The sequence below is a fragment of the Piliocolobus tephrosceles genome, chromosome 6, assembly GCF_002776525.5.
Source record: "Piliocolobus tephrosceles isolate RC106 chromosome 6, ASM277652v3, whole genome shotgun sequence".
Lineage (NCBI taxonomy): Eukaryota > Metazoa > Chordata > Mammalia > Primates > Cercopithecidae > Piliocolobus > Piliocolobus tephrosceles.
This window is the reverse complement of record NC_045439.1, coordinates 27,833,259-27,849,173: the sequence shown is the minus strand read 5'-3', so window position 1 is coordinate 27,849,173 and position 15,915 is coordinate 27,833,259. Positions and strand designations below refer to the sequence as shown.

The 15,915-nt window shown below is 40.4% G+C and overlaps 1 protein-coding gene across 4 annotated transcripts in view; it reads left to right on the top strand.

Annotated features, from left to right (window-relative positions):
• NRXN3 (neurexin 3) overlaps positions 1-15,915 on the top strand; it is a 1,617,581-nt gene that overhangs the window by 399,045 nt on the left and 1,202,621 nt on the right. For all 4 annotated transcript variants that reach the window (XM_023185044.1, XM_031935746.1, XM_023185024.1 and 1 more), the window contains 2 exons: positions 8,134-8,435; positions 14,215-14,376. In XM_023185044.1, the coding sequence (XP_023040812.1) occupies positions 14,275-14,376 (102 nt within the window). In that variant the 5' untranslated portion in view covers positions 8,134-8,435; positions 14,215-14,274. The remainder of the gene's footprint in view (positions 1-8,133; positions 8,436-14,214; positions 14,377-15,915) is intronic.

Here is a 15,915-nt window from a genome sequence, read left to right as displayed (position 1 = left end):
TTTTTTTATTTTTTATTTTTTAGCAATATCCATCCTATCTTAGAAATGTCTCCTGGCTCCCTCTTCACATCTCTAGTCATTTGTCCACAAACTGGACCCCTGGTACAATACAAGTATAATTCTGTCACTCATTAGCTGAATTTCTTCTCTGCTAATTCCCCATCCCCAGTGCTCAAGAATGTTGTAGAGAAGGCCCCAGTCTGCATCTTGAACCTATACACGTGTCCATTGCTCTAGCCACCTTGCACGTTTCACCTTCTCCTAAATACTCTATGCTCTTCTAATGACCACACCAATGGATATGCCGTTCCTTCTAATTAGCATTTCATTCCTCCCTTTGTAGGTAAACTCCTATTCATAACTCAAGACACATTTTAAGTATGACCTCCTGTATGGAACCTTCTCTTATGCCCAGGTTCAGTTATTCCCTCTTCTGTGTGCCTATATCACCTACCAAACACTTAACTACACTGGTAATTATTTGCTTGTGCATGCCTTCTCAACAACAACGATAGCTAACACTTCTATGACTGGGAACTGGGCCTAGAACTTTATTGTATTCCTGCCTCACAGCAACTCTATGAAATATGTACTATGGTTATTCCCATTTTGTAAGTTAGAGAAAGAAGGGTTAGAGAAGTTAAGTAATAAGCTAGAGTTCCATAGATTTAGGTAAGTTTCAGAGCTGGGTGTCAAACCCTCATCTGTCTGATTCAAAGCTTTTATCATTACAGTTCATACCGTTAAGTCCACTGTTCAGCCAGGCAGAGTGCCCTGTTAACATGAATCTGTTGTCAGGGACTGGCACATAGCAGGCATTCAGAATTTCTCAGTTTTACAGTTCCTTTTTTTCTGTAAAATGTCAGCTAATGATTTATACTTACAAGGTTGCCGTGTGACTTAAGTGCATTCAGCACTGAACATATTACCTGGTACATAGTAGGCACCTGTGTGAATCTTTACTTCTTAAGTGAATAAACAAAAATGTAAGTTTTATTGTAATGCAGTTGACAGCAATTCAGTCTTTACGATACCATTAGCTTTCTAGTGATTTCAGTGAAGCGTGGTTTTCCAGGCCATTCTTCTGTGGACGGAGGCAGCTTCCCTCACCAGGATGCTGGCTGTTTATTTTCCAACTGACAAGTTGATTTACTGTTTTCCTTCTCATCACTTTCAAGAAGCATCTGCAGGCTAGTGAGTGACCCAGGCAGTGTGGAAAAGTCCATTTATTTCTCTGCTGCATCTTTCCTACAGAGAGTCTGAGGATAAGGGTTGGAAATGGCCTCAGGAGGTCAGATTTCCTGTGTGTTTTCTTTTGTAGTGCAGGATTGCTCAGGGCAACACAATTTCCTGTCTGCTGGTACGCTCTGCTTTTAAAATACCTGTGTGATGGGATGTGGCAGGTAAAGGATTTTGTTGTTTGTCCTTGGGGGATGGCTCTGCAGTTTGATCTCTCTTAATGCTTTCTTTGGCCCTAAAATACATTGTAAGGGAAATGAGACAGGGAGAGCCAAGAGTGCAGTTCACTTGTGCAGTCTTTTGCCTTTTAACACATTCTGTTCCTCCCTAAATTCTAGCAGGAAATGTCATTAAGTGTACAATAGAATTCACTCCACTGAAAGGATTTCTACTTTCCCCTCGTTTTTGCAAATATGATCATCTCACAGCTCAGCAGATAACTTGGATGTCTGCTCACAGCTTCCTAAGAGGCTCTTAGAGGTAGGTGTTCCTGTTCGGTGTGTTGGATTCTTAGCAGGTTGGGTAGTAAGGAAACAGACTTGTAGAGGAATGAACTCATACTTGCCTTATTTATTTATTTTTTTTTTCCAGCAAAAATACTCAAATTGCTGTTTTAGTTCAAGATACCTTTCAGCAATGAGGGTATATGCAGCCCCTCCATCCCCCAGGAATGAGTAGAATTGTGCAATCGTGGACTTATTCCCTAGACATTTATTTCTGCAGTTGTGTACCCTTTTGCCTTGGACCCATTACTTCTTTTGTCATTACTGAGGCTTCTTTGCCTGGAAAGCACTGGCCAGAATTGGGTGATCTGTGAGTTCATGACTTGAGAACCTTCAACCTCTGATTGCAGTTGCACTGGTGGAGAAGGCACAATATAGCCCCTGCTGGGTTTGTCTTCACGGGGAGTAAATGAGTTCACAGGATGGCCACAAGACCACAGGTCATCTCTTTGCCTAACAGGCAAGGCAATAGTAGTCCATGTGTTTTTGTGCCTCATTAGTTTCCAGGTGGGCCAGGCCAGGATGGGCAGCCAGGTTATCTTTGCATGAATACAGACTAAAGTACTGCGCTGCGCTGCTGTTCGAGGCCAATTTGAAGGACAAAGGCTGCATGCTACAATGAGAACAATTTCGCTGTGTCTCTGAGGCTCATCATCAGGAAGCTGGCTCCCACTCCTTTTCTGGAGCTCAGCAGGTGTTCTTCACAGGACCACTGACTACAGCCACTTCAGAGGGGTCAACATTTTAACAGGCTCTTCCAAGTATCTAAAAATTCCATTTCTAAGGCTCTCTGTTGGAGGTAAAGAGTGTTATCTTCTCAGATTGGCTTTTCTTTTCAGCTTGGTGCTGAGAATTTGGAAAGAAAGTCAATGTATTCCCCTACTTGCCTACTTGGTTTCCTGCTGCCTACCAGGGCTCTTGCCTACCATTGTCACTAGTTTTACCTTTCGACAGATTTAACTTCATGCAGCTGCAGAATATCAGATATAGGGTGCTAGGCATCTGCTTTGGGAATCTGAGTTTCTGGCAAAGTAGTGGTATGGTGTAGTAGCAAAAGCAATGGAATGAAAATCATAGCGTTACAGTTTTGGAAATGGCACTCTGTAGTACCTTGGACGGCCCCTGTAAACTCTGTGTGTCTCTATTTCCTCGCATTGGTGTAATCATAGTAAAATGACCTCACAGAGCATTGAGAGAATACCAATAATAATTAAGAAAGCATTTGGAAATCCATGACACATCTAGATGCCTGCTTGCAAATGGTCTTAGAATCCTTCTTTATCAATGCCTGACGTGTTTTCATTTTCAGTCCTTTCTTGACTAATTCTTTGTCTTTTTCTGTCAAATTTTGCCTTTAGTCTTTAGCTTTCCAATGATTGCACTTGGATCTTAAGTATCCACACTTTGGTTTCCTCCTGTGTTCTCTGGCTTGCTGGTGTCTCTGCCTCTCTTAGGTTGTTCTGCAAGGAACTTCTGCTTGCATTCTTGCCCAGTGAAGTGCAAACCTCACTATATCCAGGAACTATATCAACATCTAGGCTGAACCAGTTCTAGGCAACCCCTGAAAAAGTAGTTCAAATGTATTTCTAAAAGATGATGCAATCTCTTAAAAATACAGACTGACTCCTTCTATCCCTCTCAGTAAAATTATGCAATGGTTCCCTGTAACTTATAGAAGTTCAATTTTTTTGCCCTCAAAGCCCAGTTTGGGTTTTTAAGACACCAAGCCATAGGAATGGCAGGCCTAATTAAACAGTTATATGCATTTTCCCCACACGTCTTAGATTGCATAGTAATAAAATATAACACTGAGTATTTTAATCTGCTTTGGAATTTCTCAGAGAAATAGAGTGATAACAATATATAAATTATAAGTTGGGTGTCTTTTGGGGGAAAGGAGTGAAGAACAGAATTAAGTAAATGCTTATTAATACTAACTATATATCAGTATTGAATTATCCAGCCATTTGAAAGATCAGTACTTTATATATCTTATACAAACTGATTTAAAATCTTGAATTATATATATCTAGATTGCATCTAGTGTTTAATCAATTGGACGCTTACGAATAATGGATAAATGATTTGTTGTCATACAGAGTTGAGCTCTGCTTTTCATGCAGTGAGAATAACACTTTTCATTTTTACACTTATGCAATTGATTGTAAACGTTGGGATAATATAATTTAAATGGAGCTGAACAGTCCATTAGCTATGTCAGTGCCTCCTCTCTTGCCAAGCTGTAGTTTTATGCTAAGCTGTTGTGTACTGTGTTACATAATCCCCTGCATTCATTTTCTCCACCTATTTAGCTTGAATATATACAAGGTGACTGCATTGTCTCTTCAACCTCCTTCTCAGTATAAACACCTAGTATAAATAGATTTTGGGTGCTATTTTGTTTTTTTCTAATGGAGGATTCAAAGGATTGAACAAGGTTAGAAATGCATGTTTGTCACTATTTGGTTTTGCCCCTTTTAGTTACCGTTACTGTCAACTTAGTATGATTTTCAAGGTGATAAGAGAGTGGTTGAGTCTCAGCTACTAGAAGGAAATTAAGATAGATTGGTGGTCTTAGAAGAAAAATCATGTCAGTTGTGCAAGTGTACAAAACAGTGATTTCTTCAAGGTCCTCATTTTTTTCTCCTTCTCCTTTCTAGCCCTTGATTTGCACTTTTAGAGACTGGGTTATTGGAAGGTGGAAGTTGCAGTGAGCTGAGATCACGCCACCGCATTCCAGCCTGGGTGACAGAGTGAGACTCCATCTCAAAAAAGAAAAAGACTGGGTTACGCATTTCTAGTGCCTCTTACAACATAACATGTAGGGGAAAATTATTCCATCACTTGAAAATGATATAAGTTTGCTTATATAGGATATGACTTAGGGAGAAGATGTCAGTTGTCTATTGTTTGTTGACCAATGGAGGAGATATCCCAACAGGGTAATGCTGATCTTGGTAGCCTCCTCTGACTCTGGGAAGAGGTAAACTGAGAAAATTCTTCGTTGGATGAAAAGATTGGGAAGGTTGTGAATGGTTACAGCAATTTCTGTTAAATATTTGCAAAGGAAGGCACTTGGCCACATAAAATCTTCATCAGTATATTTGCATGGAGATTAGCATAAATATGCATGTGATTTGCGTAGGCCTTTTCTTCCTCACATTGGTTTTAGTTCTTATTTATTTATGGTGATATTCTCTTCTCTACACTGATGCCATTTTTTCCCCCTATGGCCTCCCACATAAAAGAAGTGTTTTTGCTTTAAATACAAATCTAGGGAAACATTTCTTTTGGTGAATGAGTGATTCATGTAAGGTGAGAGGAATTGGTTTCTGGCTCAGTTTATTCAAAGTTTGGGATGGTTTGTCAGTCAATGCACAGTTCTATGGAATCATTTGTGGCCTTTGACAAGACAAGTAGGAACATCTAGAATGTCCAGAGTGATAAGCAAAGGGAAGATAATGAATATTTAAACTAAGAAAATCCCAGACGTGCCCCAAGCCCAGAGTACCACAAACTAACTGTGTTGTCTTGGGCAACTCACTTATTTCTAGTCATCAATTTCTTCCTTAATAAAATAAGGGCATTAAATCAGGCCATCTCTAAAATCCCTTATAGCTCTAAAATTTATTATTTTGACAGACTCCTTGCTCTAATTATATAAAAAATATTAAGCACCATGTAGCACATTAAATAATATCTGGTGCCTTGCTGTTCTGTGTCAAACTCTTCCCCTTTGAAGGGTACTGGATGATTAATTTAAGCTTCTCTTTATAGACACTACTTTCCTTACTCATTTATCTCAGTTCAGTGGGCACACAAGGTATAACTTAAATGTTTATAGAAGACACCCATTAATATACCACTTGTGGTGCCAAGGATGTGCACAGTAGTTGGCTCTGTGGACATCCCTGTCTGTAGAAAAAGAGCTTAGTTGTGATAACGCTGTTTGATTTGTCACCTTCTACTCTAGATCAGGGTCACCTCCAGGTCTCCTGAACAGGGGCTTATCCAATTGCATTTTAACAAAGACGTTTCTTCAGAAATGAGGGGAGAGATCATGACAATAGACAGAACACTAGGGGATTGGATAGATCTACTTCAAACATGCAGACAGTATTGAATCTCTGCTTTATTATTTGGGGGGGGGGGGCTATTTCTGCTAAAATCCAGCATGCGTTATGTGCTCACTACTTATACATGTGCAAGCTACCCTGTGAGCATTTATAGGTGAATAGATCTCTTTTGCTTATACCAGTGTGTGTGCAAGCAGACATATGCAGGTAGACACATATGACTGGGACGCTCTGAAACACACAAGAGAAACTTGATCTCTTCTTTAATTCCCTGGAGTATGAAGCTGAGGTTGATGTTTTAATAATCTCATAATGCTAAGATTAATTTAACAATATGTAATGGCCAGTAGGCTCTTCACATTATAAAAGCATCTCCTTTTTACAGCTCTTACTGTATGATGAGAAAATATTTATTTTGCCTAAGAAGTTTACCTGGGGCTGTGATGGTTGATACAGATCTGAGTTGAAGCGGACTTGGCTTTGGTTAATAAGCCTGGATTGTAGTGCCGGCAGGGAAAATATAATTCTTTCAACCTTATTTGGTAGCCTCCAATCTTTAGAGGGAAACTGTGTATCTCAACTATTGTGGCCATTTTCTTTTGGTAATGAGGTGCGTTTGATAGCTTTTGACCAACTCTGGTATGAGTTAGACCATTCTAAGTAAGGCTATCTGGCAAGAAGACAAATGGAATTTCATAACACTGTGTGTCGAAATTATAAATCGAAAAAACAAATAATTAAAGAAAATATATTTCACCCTCTTACCTTGACAAATATACCTTTGTAACTACTTGGAAAGCCAGGTTCAAATTTAGAATTTTTGGATTCCTTGGAGTTCTGCCTTGGGAAATAGCAGCACAGGGGGAACCAGCCAACCCCTAGTCCTCAGCCCATGGTCTACTCCCTTCTCTTCCCATCTTTGGCTTTGTCCTATATCATGAAGGGTCTGGTATGAATGCATGTGGTTGCCCCAGCCTAATGGACAAGCCCTATCCACATTTCTGCAAGAAGTCCCCCATGGCTGCTCCTCAGACCTTGCAATATGTATGGTTTGCCTTTAGAAAGATGGATCCAGGGCTGGGCGTGGTGGCTCATGCCTATAATCCCAACACTTTGGGAGGCCAAGGTGGGCAAATCACAAGGTCCAGAGATCGAGATAATCCTGGTCAACATGGTGAAACCCTGTCTATACTAAAAATACAAAAATAAGCCAGGCGTGATGTTGCACACCTGTAGTCCCAGCTACTTGGAAGGCTGAGGCAGGAGAATCACTTGAACCCGGGAGGCGGATGTTGCAGTGAGCTGAGATCACACCACTGCAATCCAGCCTGGTGACAGAGCAAGACTCAAAAAGAAAAGAAAAAGAAGGAAAAAGAAAGATGGATCCAGGGAAGAGGCCTGCACAAGCCCTGAAAAACAGGCTTAAGGTTTTTTGGGTGGGCAATGACAGGGTCCCAGTCTATGAAATATTGTCTTGAAAGAGAATATGGGCTCCAGTAGAATGTGATCTTGGCCCCATGGAACCCTAGTTCTGTGGGGAAGGATAGTTCTGTGGGGAAGAAGAGAATGCCATATTGGCCCCGTGGAACCCTAGTTCTGTGGCCATAGGATAGTCCAACCAGGGTCATCTAAAACAGGATACCCTAGAGCAGAGAGTCTTGAGTTTAACAGTGGTATTGCTGTCTTATCAAAACATATCAAATGCATTCTCTTCCCTTCTCCTCACCTGCTATATCACCTGCTTAGGTCTAACCCCCTACTTAACAACCCAGCCATGTTCCACGGGGCTTGGGACTGTACTATAGAAACCAAAGTTAGCTGAGTATTGATGGATGAAAATCAGAGCCAGATCTTTCAGGGTAATTGATTTTTTAGTTATTGGTCAATAAAAGCTACCTGAAGCTAAAGAGTCCTTTGTCAGAACAGTTAATTATCCATTCTAAACCAGCTCTTCTACAAGCATTTAAAAGCAATTCCTGAAGCAAAAGCAACTTGAGCCTCACTTGATCATTTTGCATGAAACCTCCCTTTAGGTTTTTCTTTGAGAAAATGTGAAGGAAAGGCAGCAAGCTCTTTTGCACCATCTTGTTTGTCTTCTACCCTCCTGTGGACACGTCGTTTCTCTGCAGTCACCCCTGCTGCTAGTTTCCCGGGTGTTTGGATATACGACTTGTGGAAGAATGGAAGGGAGTGCTGTGTTGGTATTAGCACAAGAACAGGGGCAGTACCCCTGCGGTGTGTTCTCTTTGGTATTTGCATAGATCTGACTCTTGCCAGACAAGTGTTGACTGCTTTCCTCTTTTCTTTTCCTATAGCTCGAGAGGAGAATGTGGCCACTTTCCGAGGCTCAGAGTATCTGTGCTACGACCTGTCTCAGAATCCAATCCAGAGCAGCAGTGATGAAATCACCCTCTCCTTTAAGACCTGGCAGCGTAACGGCCTCATCCTCCACACGGGCAAGTCGGCTGACTATGTCAACCTGGCTCTGAAGGATGGTGCGGTCTCCTTGGTCATTAACCTGGGGTCCGGGGCCTTTGAGGCCATTGTGGAGCCAGTGAATGGAAAATTCAATGACAACGCCTGGCATGATGTCAAAGTGACACGCAACCTCCGGCAGGTAATGGCTGAGGGGAGAGAATGCCTGGAAGGCTCATCTTAGGTGGCTGGGTAGTAAGTTTGTGAAGCAGGTGATGGGTGTGAGGTGGAGAGGGGTGGAGATTCAGGGATAGAGATGTTAAAGTCTAACTTTCTCCCAGTCTTCGCAATTTCACATGGAAAATTATTAAAATATGTTTCTCCGCATACTTCAATTCTCCCTCTGTGCTTGTTATTTAAGAAAAAAAAAAAAAAAACTCAGTTGTATAGATAATAAAAGTTGTAAGTACTTTCATTCCTATTATTCTGCTTTCCTTTTATTATTTTCTTAATTACATTTGAATCTTATCGTATTATTGTTAAATTCAATTAGGGACGGCATTTTGTTTCTGCAGGTTCGTAGATTTTCCTCATTCTTTGAATATATGTTTTTCTTTTTAATTAAGTTAGCCATTGCCACGATGCCATAATTTTAATTCCTTCCAGAAAAAGTCTTCCTTTTTCTCTTTTAATTTACTACTCTTTCCCAACTATTTTTTTTCTTTTACGTTAATCTCTAGCTTTGGAATTAATTAGCCGGGATCTTTCTGAATTCCTCTGTTTCTCTGTTCCTTGATGCGGCGGTCCTACTCTATTGCCCCTGTCTCTCCCTCCGAGACTCTTCAGTTGACTGGGAGGCCTGGAAAGTGGAAGGACCCAAATAAAAAAGTCAACTTTGGAGCAGCCTTTCCTGGTTCTGTCCGTGCTTGGGAAGTCCCATCGCTTGCCGATTCTAAGCAGGCACCTCCGTCAGGTGACAACATTCTCAGAAAGCCTTAGCCAAGTGAAGTTGTTTTCAATTTCATGACTAATAATAATGATAACAATAATAATACCTCATCAGCCCACGTCAGTAAAAGAAAACCATTTCCTATAAAAATCAAAGTCTGTGCCGAGGCTGACTTTTCCAGGTTGCCATTGTTACTTGTTTTTCCTATTTGCTAATCTATCATTAAACCCAGTTGGATGGTATCCAGGCTTTATTAACCAGAAAACACTATACCTTCTGAAGTGCTTATCAAAAAGTGCTTACCAAATTTCCTTCTGCCATATGATTGATCTAATGCCTTCTAATGTCAATGTGAAAGCATAAGAAATGATAGGTGTTTGCCTACGTTTTCTGTTTGATAAAAGTGTAACTCCTTACTAATGCCAAACAAATGGTATAGGCTGGCACACATTTGAAACACATTTCCACACTTAGGTATGTCAAGGAAGCCATCCTGTTGGGAGATTACAGTTATCTCAGGTAAAAATGCCAAATGACATAAGACTTAGAGTCCCCAATCATCTCGACATTCATGAATCTGATATTTTTGAATATTGTTCTGTGTTTTTCCTCTAAGGCCAAAGACCTCTATTGCTAATATCTTCTTTCATCATTCCCCATCCATACTTACCCAGGAGAGAACATCTCAACTCTCAAGAGAACCCAAATCAAATATCCATTTGCTGATACATAAGGGCTTGTTACATGTGAGCTGCAAAGACTAGACCTAAAAGTGAAATACAACCTTTTGCTAGTTTTGATTGGCAGGTACAAAATAACACCCTTTAGGCATTAATCAGTGGAGGAGAGACTTTTCATGTACTTCAGAGCACAATCAGGTCATGGTTCTCACCAATTTGTTTCTCTAACTCTCTCCCACCACCCTTCCTTGCCATTCTGGAATGATTCCAATTCTCGTGTGAAAGGCTCACTTCTGTTTCTACTAAAAACACTTTTCTAAAATAGTATCAGGCCCACTTAAGTCCTTTAAATGGAGAGAGGATAAACCAAACTGTAATTCAAATATTGTTTGTGCTGTTTTAATCAGAGCAGCTAGAGGAAAACTACCCTGGATGTTTTTCCCACCCCTGGCCCTCCTGCTCTAAGGCCCAACTCTGCTCTGTGCCCTTGGGCAAGCCATTTGACCTTTCTCCACCACAGTCTCCATTTGCAAAATGGTGATTACAATCTTCCGCAGCCATGTGTGGTGGCTAAATATGCAAAGCACCTTATGTTCCAGAAGGATTATGAGCTCATCCGTGGTCTGGGTATAGACGTACTGTGACGTGCACATGATCTACAGGCTGAGCATTCTGTTTCAAAGGTGACTGCATCTGTCTGGTGCCCAGGGTGCAGCTAAGTGCAATTCTCTGTGCTAGACAGGGGTACAGAGGCCCTACAGTATTGGGGGTATTTTTTGGCAGAGGGAGTATTAATCTTCTGTGAGAAAGTGAACCTAAAATTGAACCTCATTGAAATTCTGACTAAATTTTGCAACCAAATGCAATTTATTGAAAGAGGAAAATCTCTGAAAAGCAAAGTTGATTTTGCAAATTCAATTATTTTAATGTGAATAATGTAAGATTATTATTTTGCCCATTAAAATAATATTTATAACATCTGTTTGAGTTCCCTAGGATACATTTGAATGGTGGGACATTCCTGTCTATTTCAATTAAACTATAAATAGCTCCATAAATATTTGACAACAAACTTATAGCAGCCTTATTCATTCATATTTTTGGTAAGATTGAATGGCTTTTATGGCAAAAATTCATCTGAGTAAAGTTTACCTGGGGTTTCCTGGAGTACTTATTACCAAATGGAGCAGAACTCTCCTCATTTCTTCCTTCATGATCATGTATTCATGGTTTTGCCGTTAAGCCAGGTCAGGACCAAGGCCAGGTATTTTGTTATGGCTTACAATTAAAGGAAGGAATGTGGACTACCTGTATCTATTGCAAACTATAACTGGGATTAGGGACCAAGGTAGTGAGGAATTTGTGTGTTTGTATGTGGTAGGGGGTGGTAATTGGTCCTTGACCTTGCCTAACTCCAAGGTCATGGCTATAACTTTCATGGCTTTACCTCTACGTGTTAACTTTTGTTAAACCACAAACACAAAACTGAGGTTACCAGTCTTCCAATCTTCCAGAGGGCTTTTCTAATCATGTTTAACCTGCCAGTCTTCCCTCCTATCCACACAATAAATTACGTAAAAGCTTGAAAAGCGTTGTTCAAGAGGAATTGGGGGAAAGAGATTCCAAAGCATTCTGGCAAAGTGAACAAATTGATGACCTTATTGGGTAATAAAGAAGATTCTAACTTTTTTGATGCATTCTATTAATTCTAAACTGAAAGAAAAATGTTCCTCTCTGGTTGCACATATCCACAAAAATCAAGTAGGTCGTAGATGTTTAATTATCTGTGGAAACCTACAGTACACTACATAAGGCAGACTTTCTATGCTAGGTTTGATCTGTAAATGGTTTAAGTTTTTTCCGTTTTGGGAGGAAGTCATGATCATTTATCTACCTTGTAGTCATAGTCAGATGTGAAAAAAATAAACCGCAAAATATTTGTATTTCAGTTCTTTGTATCTATTTATCTACATGTGGAATGGTACCTGTTGGGGGTCTTTCCTTTCGGAAGAGGTGGAATGGGTTTGTGTTAGAGGGTGGGAAGGGAGTGGGCGGTGTCCATTCAGAAGAGTCCTTGGGAAGTAAGTATGGTGCTAATTGTAGCGGGTGAGGTCTGGTCTGAGAGAGATTTGGAAGAAGCAGGGAGCTGCAATGGCATGTAGACTACAGCTCCTTTTCTGGCTGTGCCCCAGGTGGCATGGTTTTCCATAGAGTCCTGGTCTCATTGTCTTCCCCCCACTCTCTTTTTCTGTGTCGGGTGCCTTTTTTTTGATAAACTAACACAAGATCATTCATGCAGTGTGTCATTTTACTAACCGACTAATGTACTAACACCCTAACGACTCATCTTTGTTTTTAGTTTTTTTGATTAACAATCGTTCTGTTCACAATTTTTAATTTCCTTTCTTCCCCCTTCTCCGCAAAGCACTCAGGCATCGGACACGCTATGGTAAACAAACTACATTGTCTGGTAGATATCATTCTTATTGTCTCTTTTTTTGGGTTTGCCGTGTGTTGCCCCCGTTTTCCTCTCCAACCCCCCCCCTTATCCTCTTTAGACTCATTTCTTCTTTTAAGATTTTTGTTGAATTAAATGCAAGCCTTTCTTTTTCTTAAAAAAAAAAAAAAAAAAAAAAAACGGAAGGGGATGCCCTTGTCCTAAAAATGATATTTGCTTGAATTTTGTGGGAAAGGCTTCCTTTTCTCTAGTTTTCAGTTTTTTTCCCCCAAAAATTGCTTTTCTTTTCTTTTTTTTTTTTTTAAGTATCTCCGTTTGGCTAAACTTGTTTTGTTTTGTTTTCTTATTTTACAACTTTCAAGTTACATACTAGAGACAACAGAGATTTATAGTGAGAACTTTCTGCTTTCTGTGCCTTCCTCTCCCTCTTACTCTTCCTCTTTTCTTTTTTTCCTCCTTTCCCACTCCTTAGTCCCTTTTCTCTTTCCCTTTTATGTGGCCACGGCTGCCACAGGTGATCTGGGGAGGAAAGTACTCAACTTCCTAGACTCTTTCTTACCCTTCTTTTACCTTACTCCCCTACCGTGGCCAAAAGGATATCCACCAATTATGTTCTCCATACAAACTCTGCATGGCATGTTCCTGTCTCGTGAATTTTCCTACCTACATCAGAATTTGTTTCCTCACTTTCCTCCTCATTACTAACAACTTACCAACCATCAACCCAATTTTACTTTCTTCTCTTTTATTTTTCCCCACTCTTCATTCTCCTTTCATCTTTCATATATTTTGGGGTTGGGTTTGGACTTTTTCTTTTCTTTTCTTTTCTTTTATTTAGTAAGGGAGGTGGCAGGCAGAGAAAAGACTACCTTTTAGTTTTGAATGTTTTTTTTTCACTTCCATCTTGTTCTTCAGTTTGTTCAGTGCATGTAAGTGTGAAGTGGATTTTTATTCTTTCCCTAATTTCTCCCCACCCTTTCCCAGTTTTGTTTTTCTTCTGCCTTCTCTCTTGGTTCCAGATGATTTCTGCATGGGTGTATCGGTGTATGGTGTGTGCATGCTTTGAGGCCCCATCGTTTCTCTTTGCCCTCTGCTCCTTTCATGGATGTTGGGTAAAAGGGTGCTGTTTCTTTTCTGTGGGCATTATTATTTTTATTGTTTTGGTTATTATTTCTCATCATTCCTTTTGTTGTTGTTGTTAGAGTTGCCTTTTTGGTTTGGGTCATTTCTTCCCTTGGAGGTGGTGATGGGAGCCAAGGGAGGGTAGGGGTTGGTGTCCTGGGGCAGTCCATGGCATGTATCATCCATGACTATATCAGAATCAAGACGCTTCTCCTTCCCTCCCTGAATGCATGTTTGTCAGTGTGGTGTGAGCCAAAATAAATATATTAATAACAATAAAGATAAAAGAAAAGAAAAAAGAAAAGAAAAGAAAAAAGGAAAAATAAAACCATCAACAACCAAAGACCAACCCCTAACAAGCTTCATCATCAAATGTCTTCTTCGCTGTTTTTCACTACCACCATGAATAACAATCATGTAACAAATAAGCAATCATTTTAGCAATGAACTGAGACAAGTGATATCGTCTGAGGATGGTTCCATTTTCTAGCCTGACTGTGTAAAGATTGCAATGGGTAGAACAAGGTGCCCGGCTTGGAAATTCTAACAAAGTCTTCCATGAGTCTGCAGGGAAATACTGAAGGCTTGAGACCCAGGGAGGCAGACCAGAAAATGGAACTTGGCTGCACATACCAAAATCAAATCAAATTAGAAAGTATACCTCATGAAAATCTTAATGAAAGTGATGCCACAAGTAGGGGAAGCCACCGGCTTATGTTAGGATCGTAAGGTCATTGTTGGGATTTTTTTTGTCCCTATGTCCCTCCACCAGGTGACAATCTCTGTGGATGGCATTCTTACCACGACGGGCTACACTCAAGAGGACTATACCATGCTGGGCTCGGACGACTTCTTCTACGTGGGAGGAAGCCCAAGTACCGCTGACTTGCCTGGCTCCCCTGTCAGCAACAACTTCATGGGCTGCCTTAAAGAGGTAAAGTTCACACAACTCTATTTAATGCACCATGTGATTGTTTCATTTATAAACAAGTGACATGTCTAAGTCAATGACTGGATCTGTCCTCAAATCTACGAAGTGATAGATTGCAGCACAAACAACCTTGGACTTGGAAGTAGGTATCCTACATTTTCATTCCCTCTTAAGCTGGTTGCATGACCTTGAGTTTGTCAATTTAGTACTGTATTAGTCCGTTTTCACGCTGCTGATAAAGACATACCCAAGACTGGGTAATTTATCAAGAAAAGAGGTTTAATTGATGCCCAGTTCTACATATCTGGGGAGACCTCACAATCATGGCAAAAAGCAAGAAGGAGCAAGTCACATCTTGCATGGTGGCAGGGAAGAAAAACTTGTGCAGAGGAACTCCTCTTTATAAAGCCATCAGATCTTATGAGACTTATTCACTATCATGAGAACAGCATGGGAAAGACCCAACCCCATGATTCAATTACCTCCCACTGGCTTCCTCCCACTGGCTCCCTCCCACAACATGTGGGAATTGTGGGAGCTACAATTCAAGATGAAATTTGGGTGGGGACACAGCCAACCATATCAAATACCCTGTGGTTCTGTTTCCTCATCTAACAAATTGAGGCTCTTAGCCCACAGATGGCTGTGCTTATAAATTAAATGCAATCACACAGGTGAAAGGCCATTGAAATCACAAGGAACTAGATGAGTGTAAAGTTTGATTTTTGTGATTTTGACCTGGCAAATAGGAAAGCTCTAGCTAAAAGTGGCTCAATTTGTTGTTGTGTGCCCTGTGTAAAATATAACATATGTATTATTTTACCTTCACTAAGCCTGGTGTTCCCAAGGGTCTCATTATTTGAGATGAAAGAAAATTCTTATAATGTAACATTAAGGCTCAGAAGACTGGTTTTTCCTTTTCTTCTTCTTCTTCCCTGAGAGCTAGTAGCTGTGAAAAAACAGTGGGACTTTGCCATTACTCGTTTATTACCACTGTAGCTGGTGTGTTGAGACCTCTGTCTGAGAGCAAAAGGAGCTTCAGCCAAGTGTAAGTGCAACCTCTAAGGTCAATTGTTGAGGCAAAAAGAATCAGATTTAATTTGGTAGAGCTCTTTCAGAACACTGTGGCATCAAAGCAGTGCACTGCACATTTTGTTTAAGCTAAGCTTGATTGCCTAAGTTATCTATACCATCTCCCTGGGGACATTTCTTGAGAAGCAAACAGTGTTCCTTCTTGTAGATAACAATCCCTTGTGACATCTTATGAGTCTCCTCTCAGGGCATGTTTTATTTTTATTATGGTGATTTGAAATTTATTGAGCATCATTTGTATATGAGATGGCACTGTCCATGCATTCATTCATGCCACTGCCCTGTGAGCCTTGTCCAGGCAGAAATTGTGTCTGTTAGGCATGGCACATAGTAGATGCATAATAAGAATTTGTTTGTCCATTTATCTAATAATCATTGGATACCTTTTTTTGTGCTGTAACTAAACTTGGTGGCTCTTTTTAAGCCATGATCTCCATGCTCCAAGGCTTT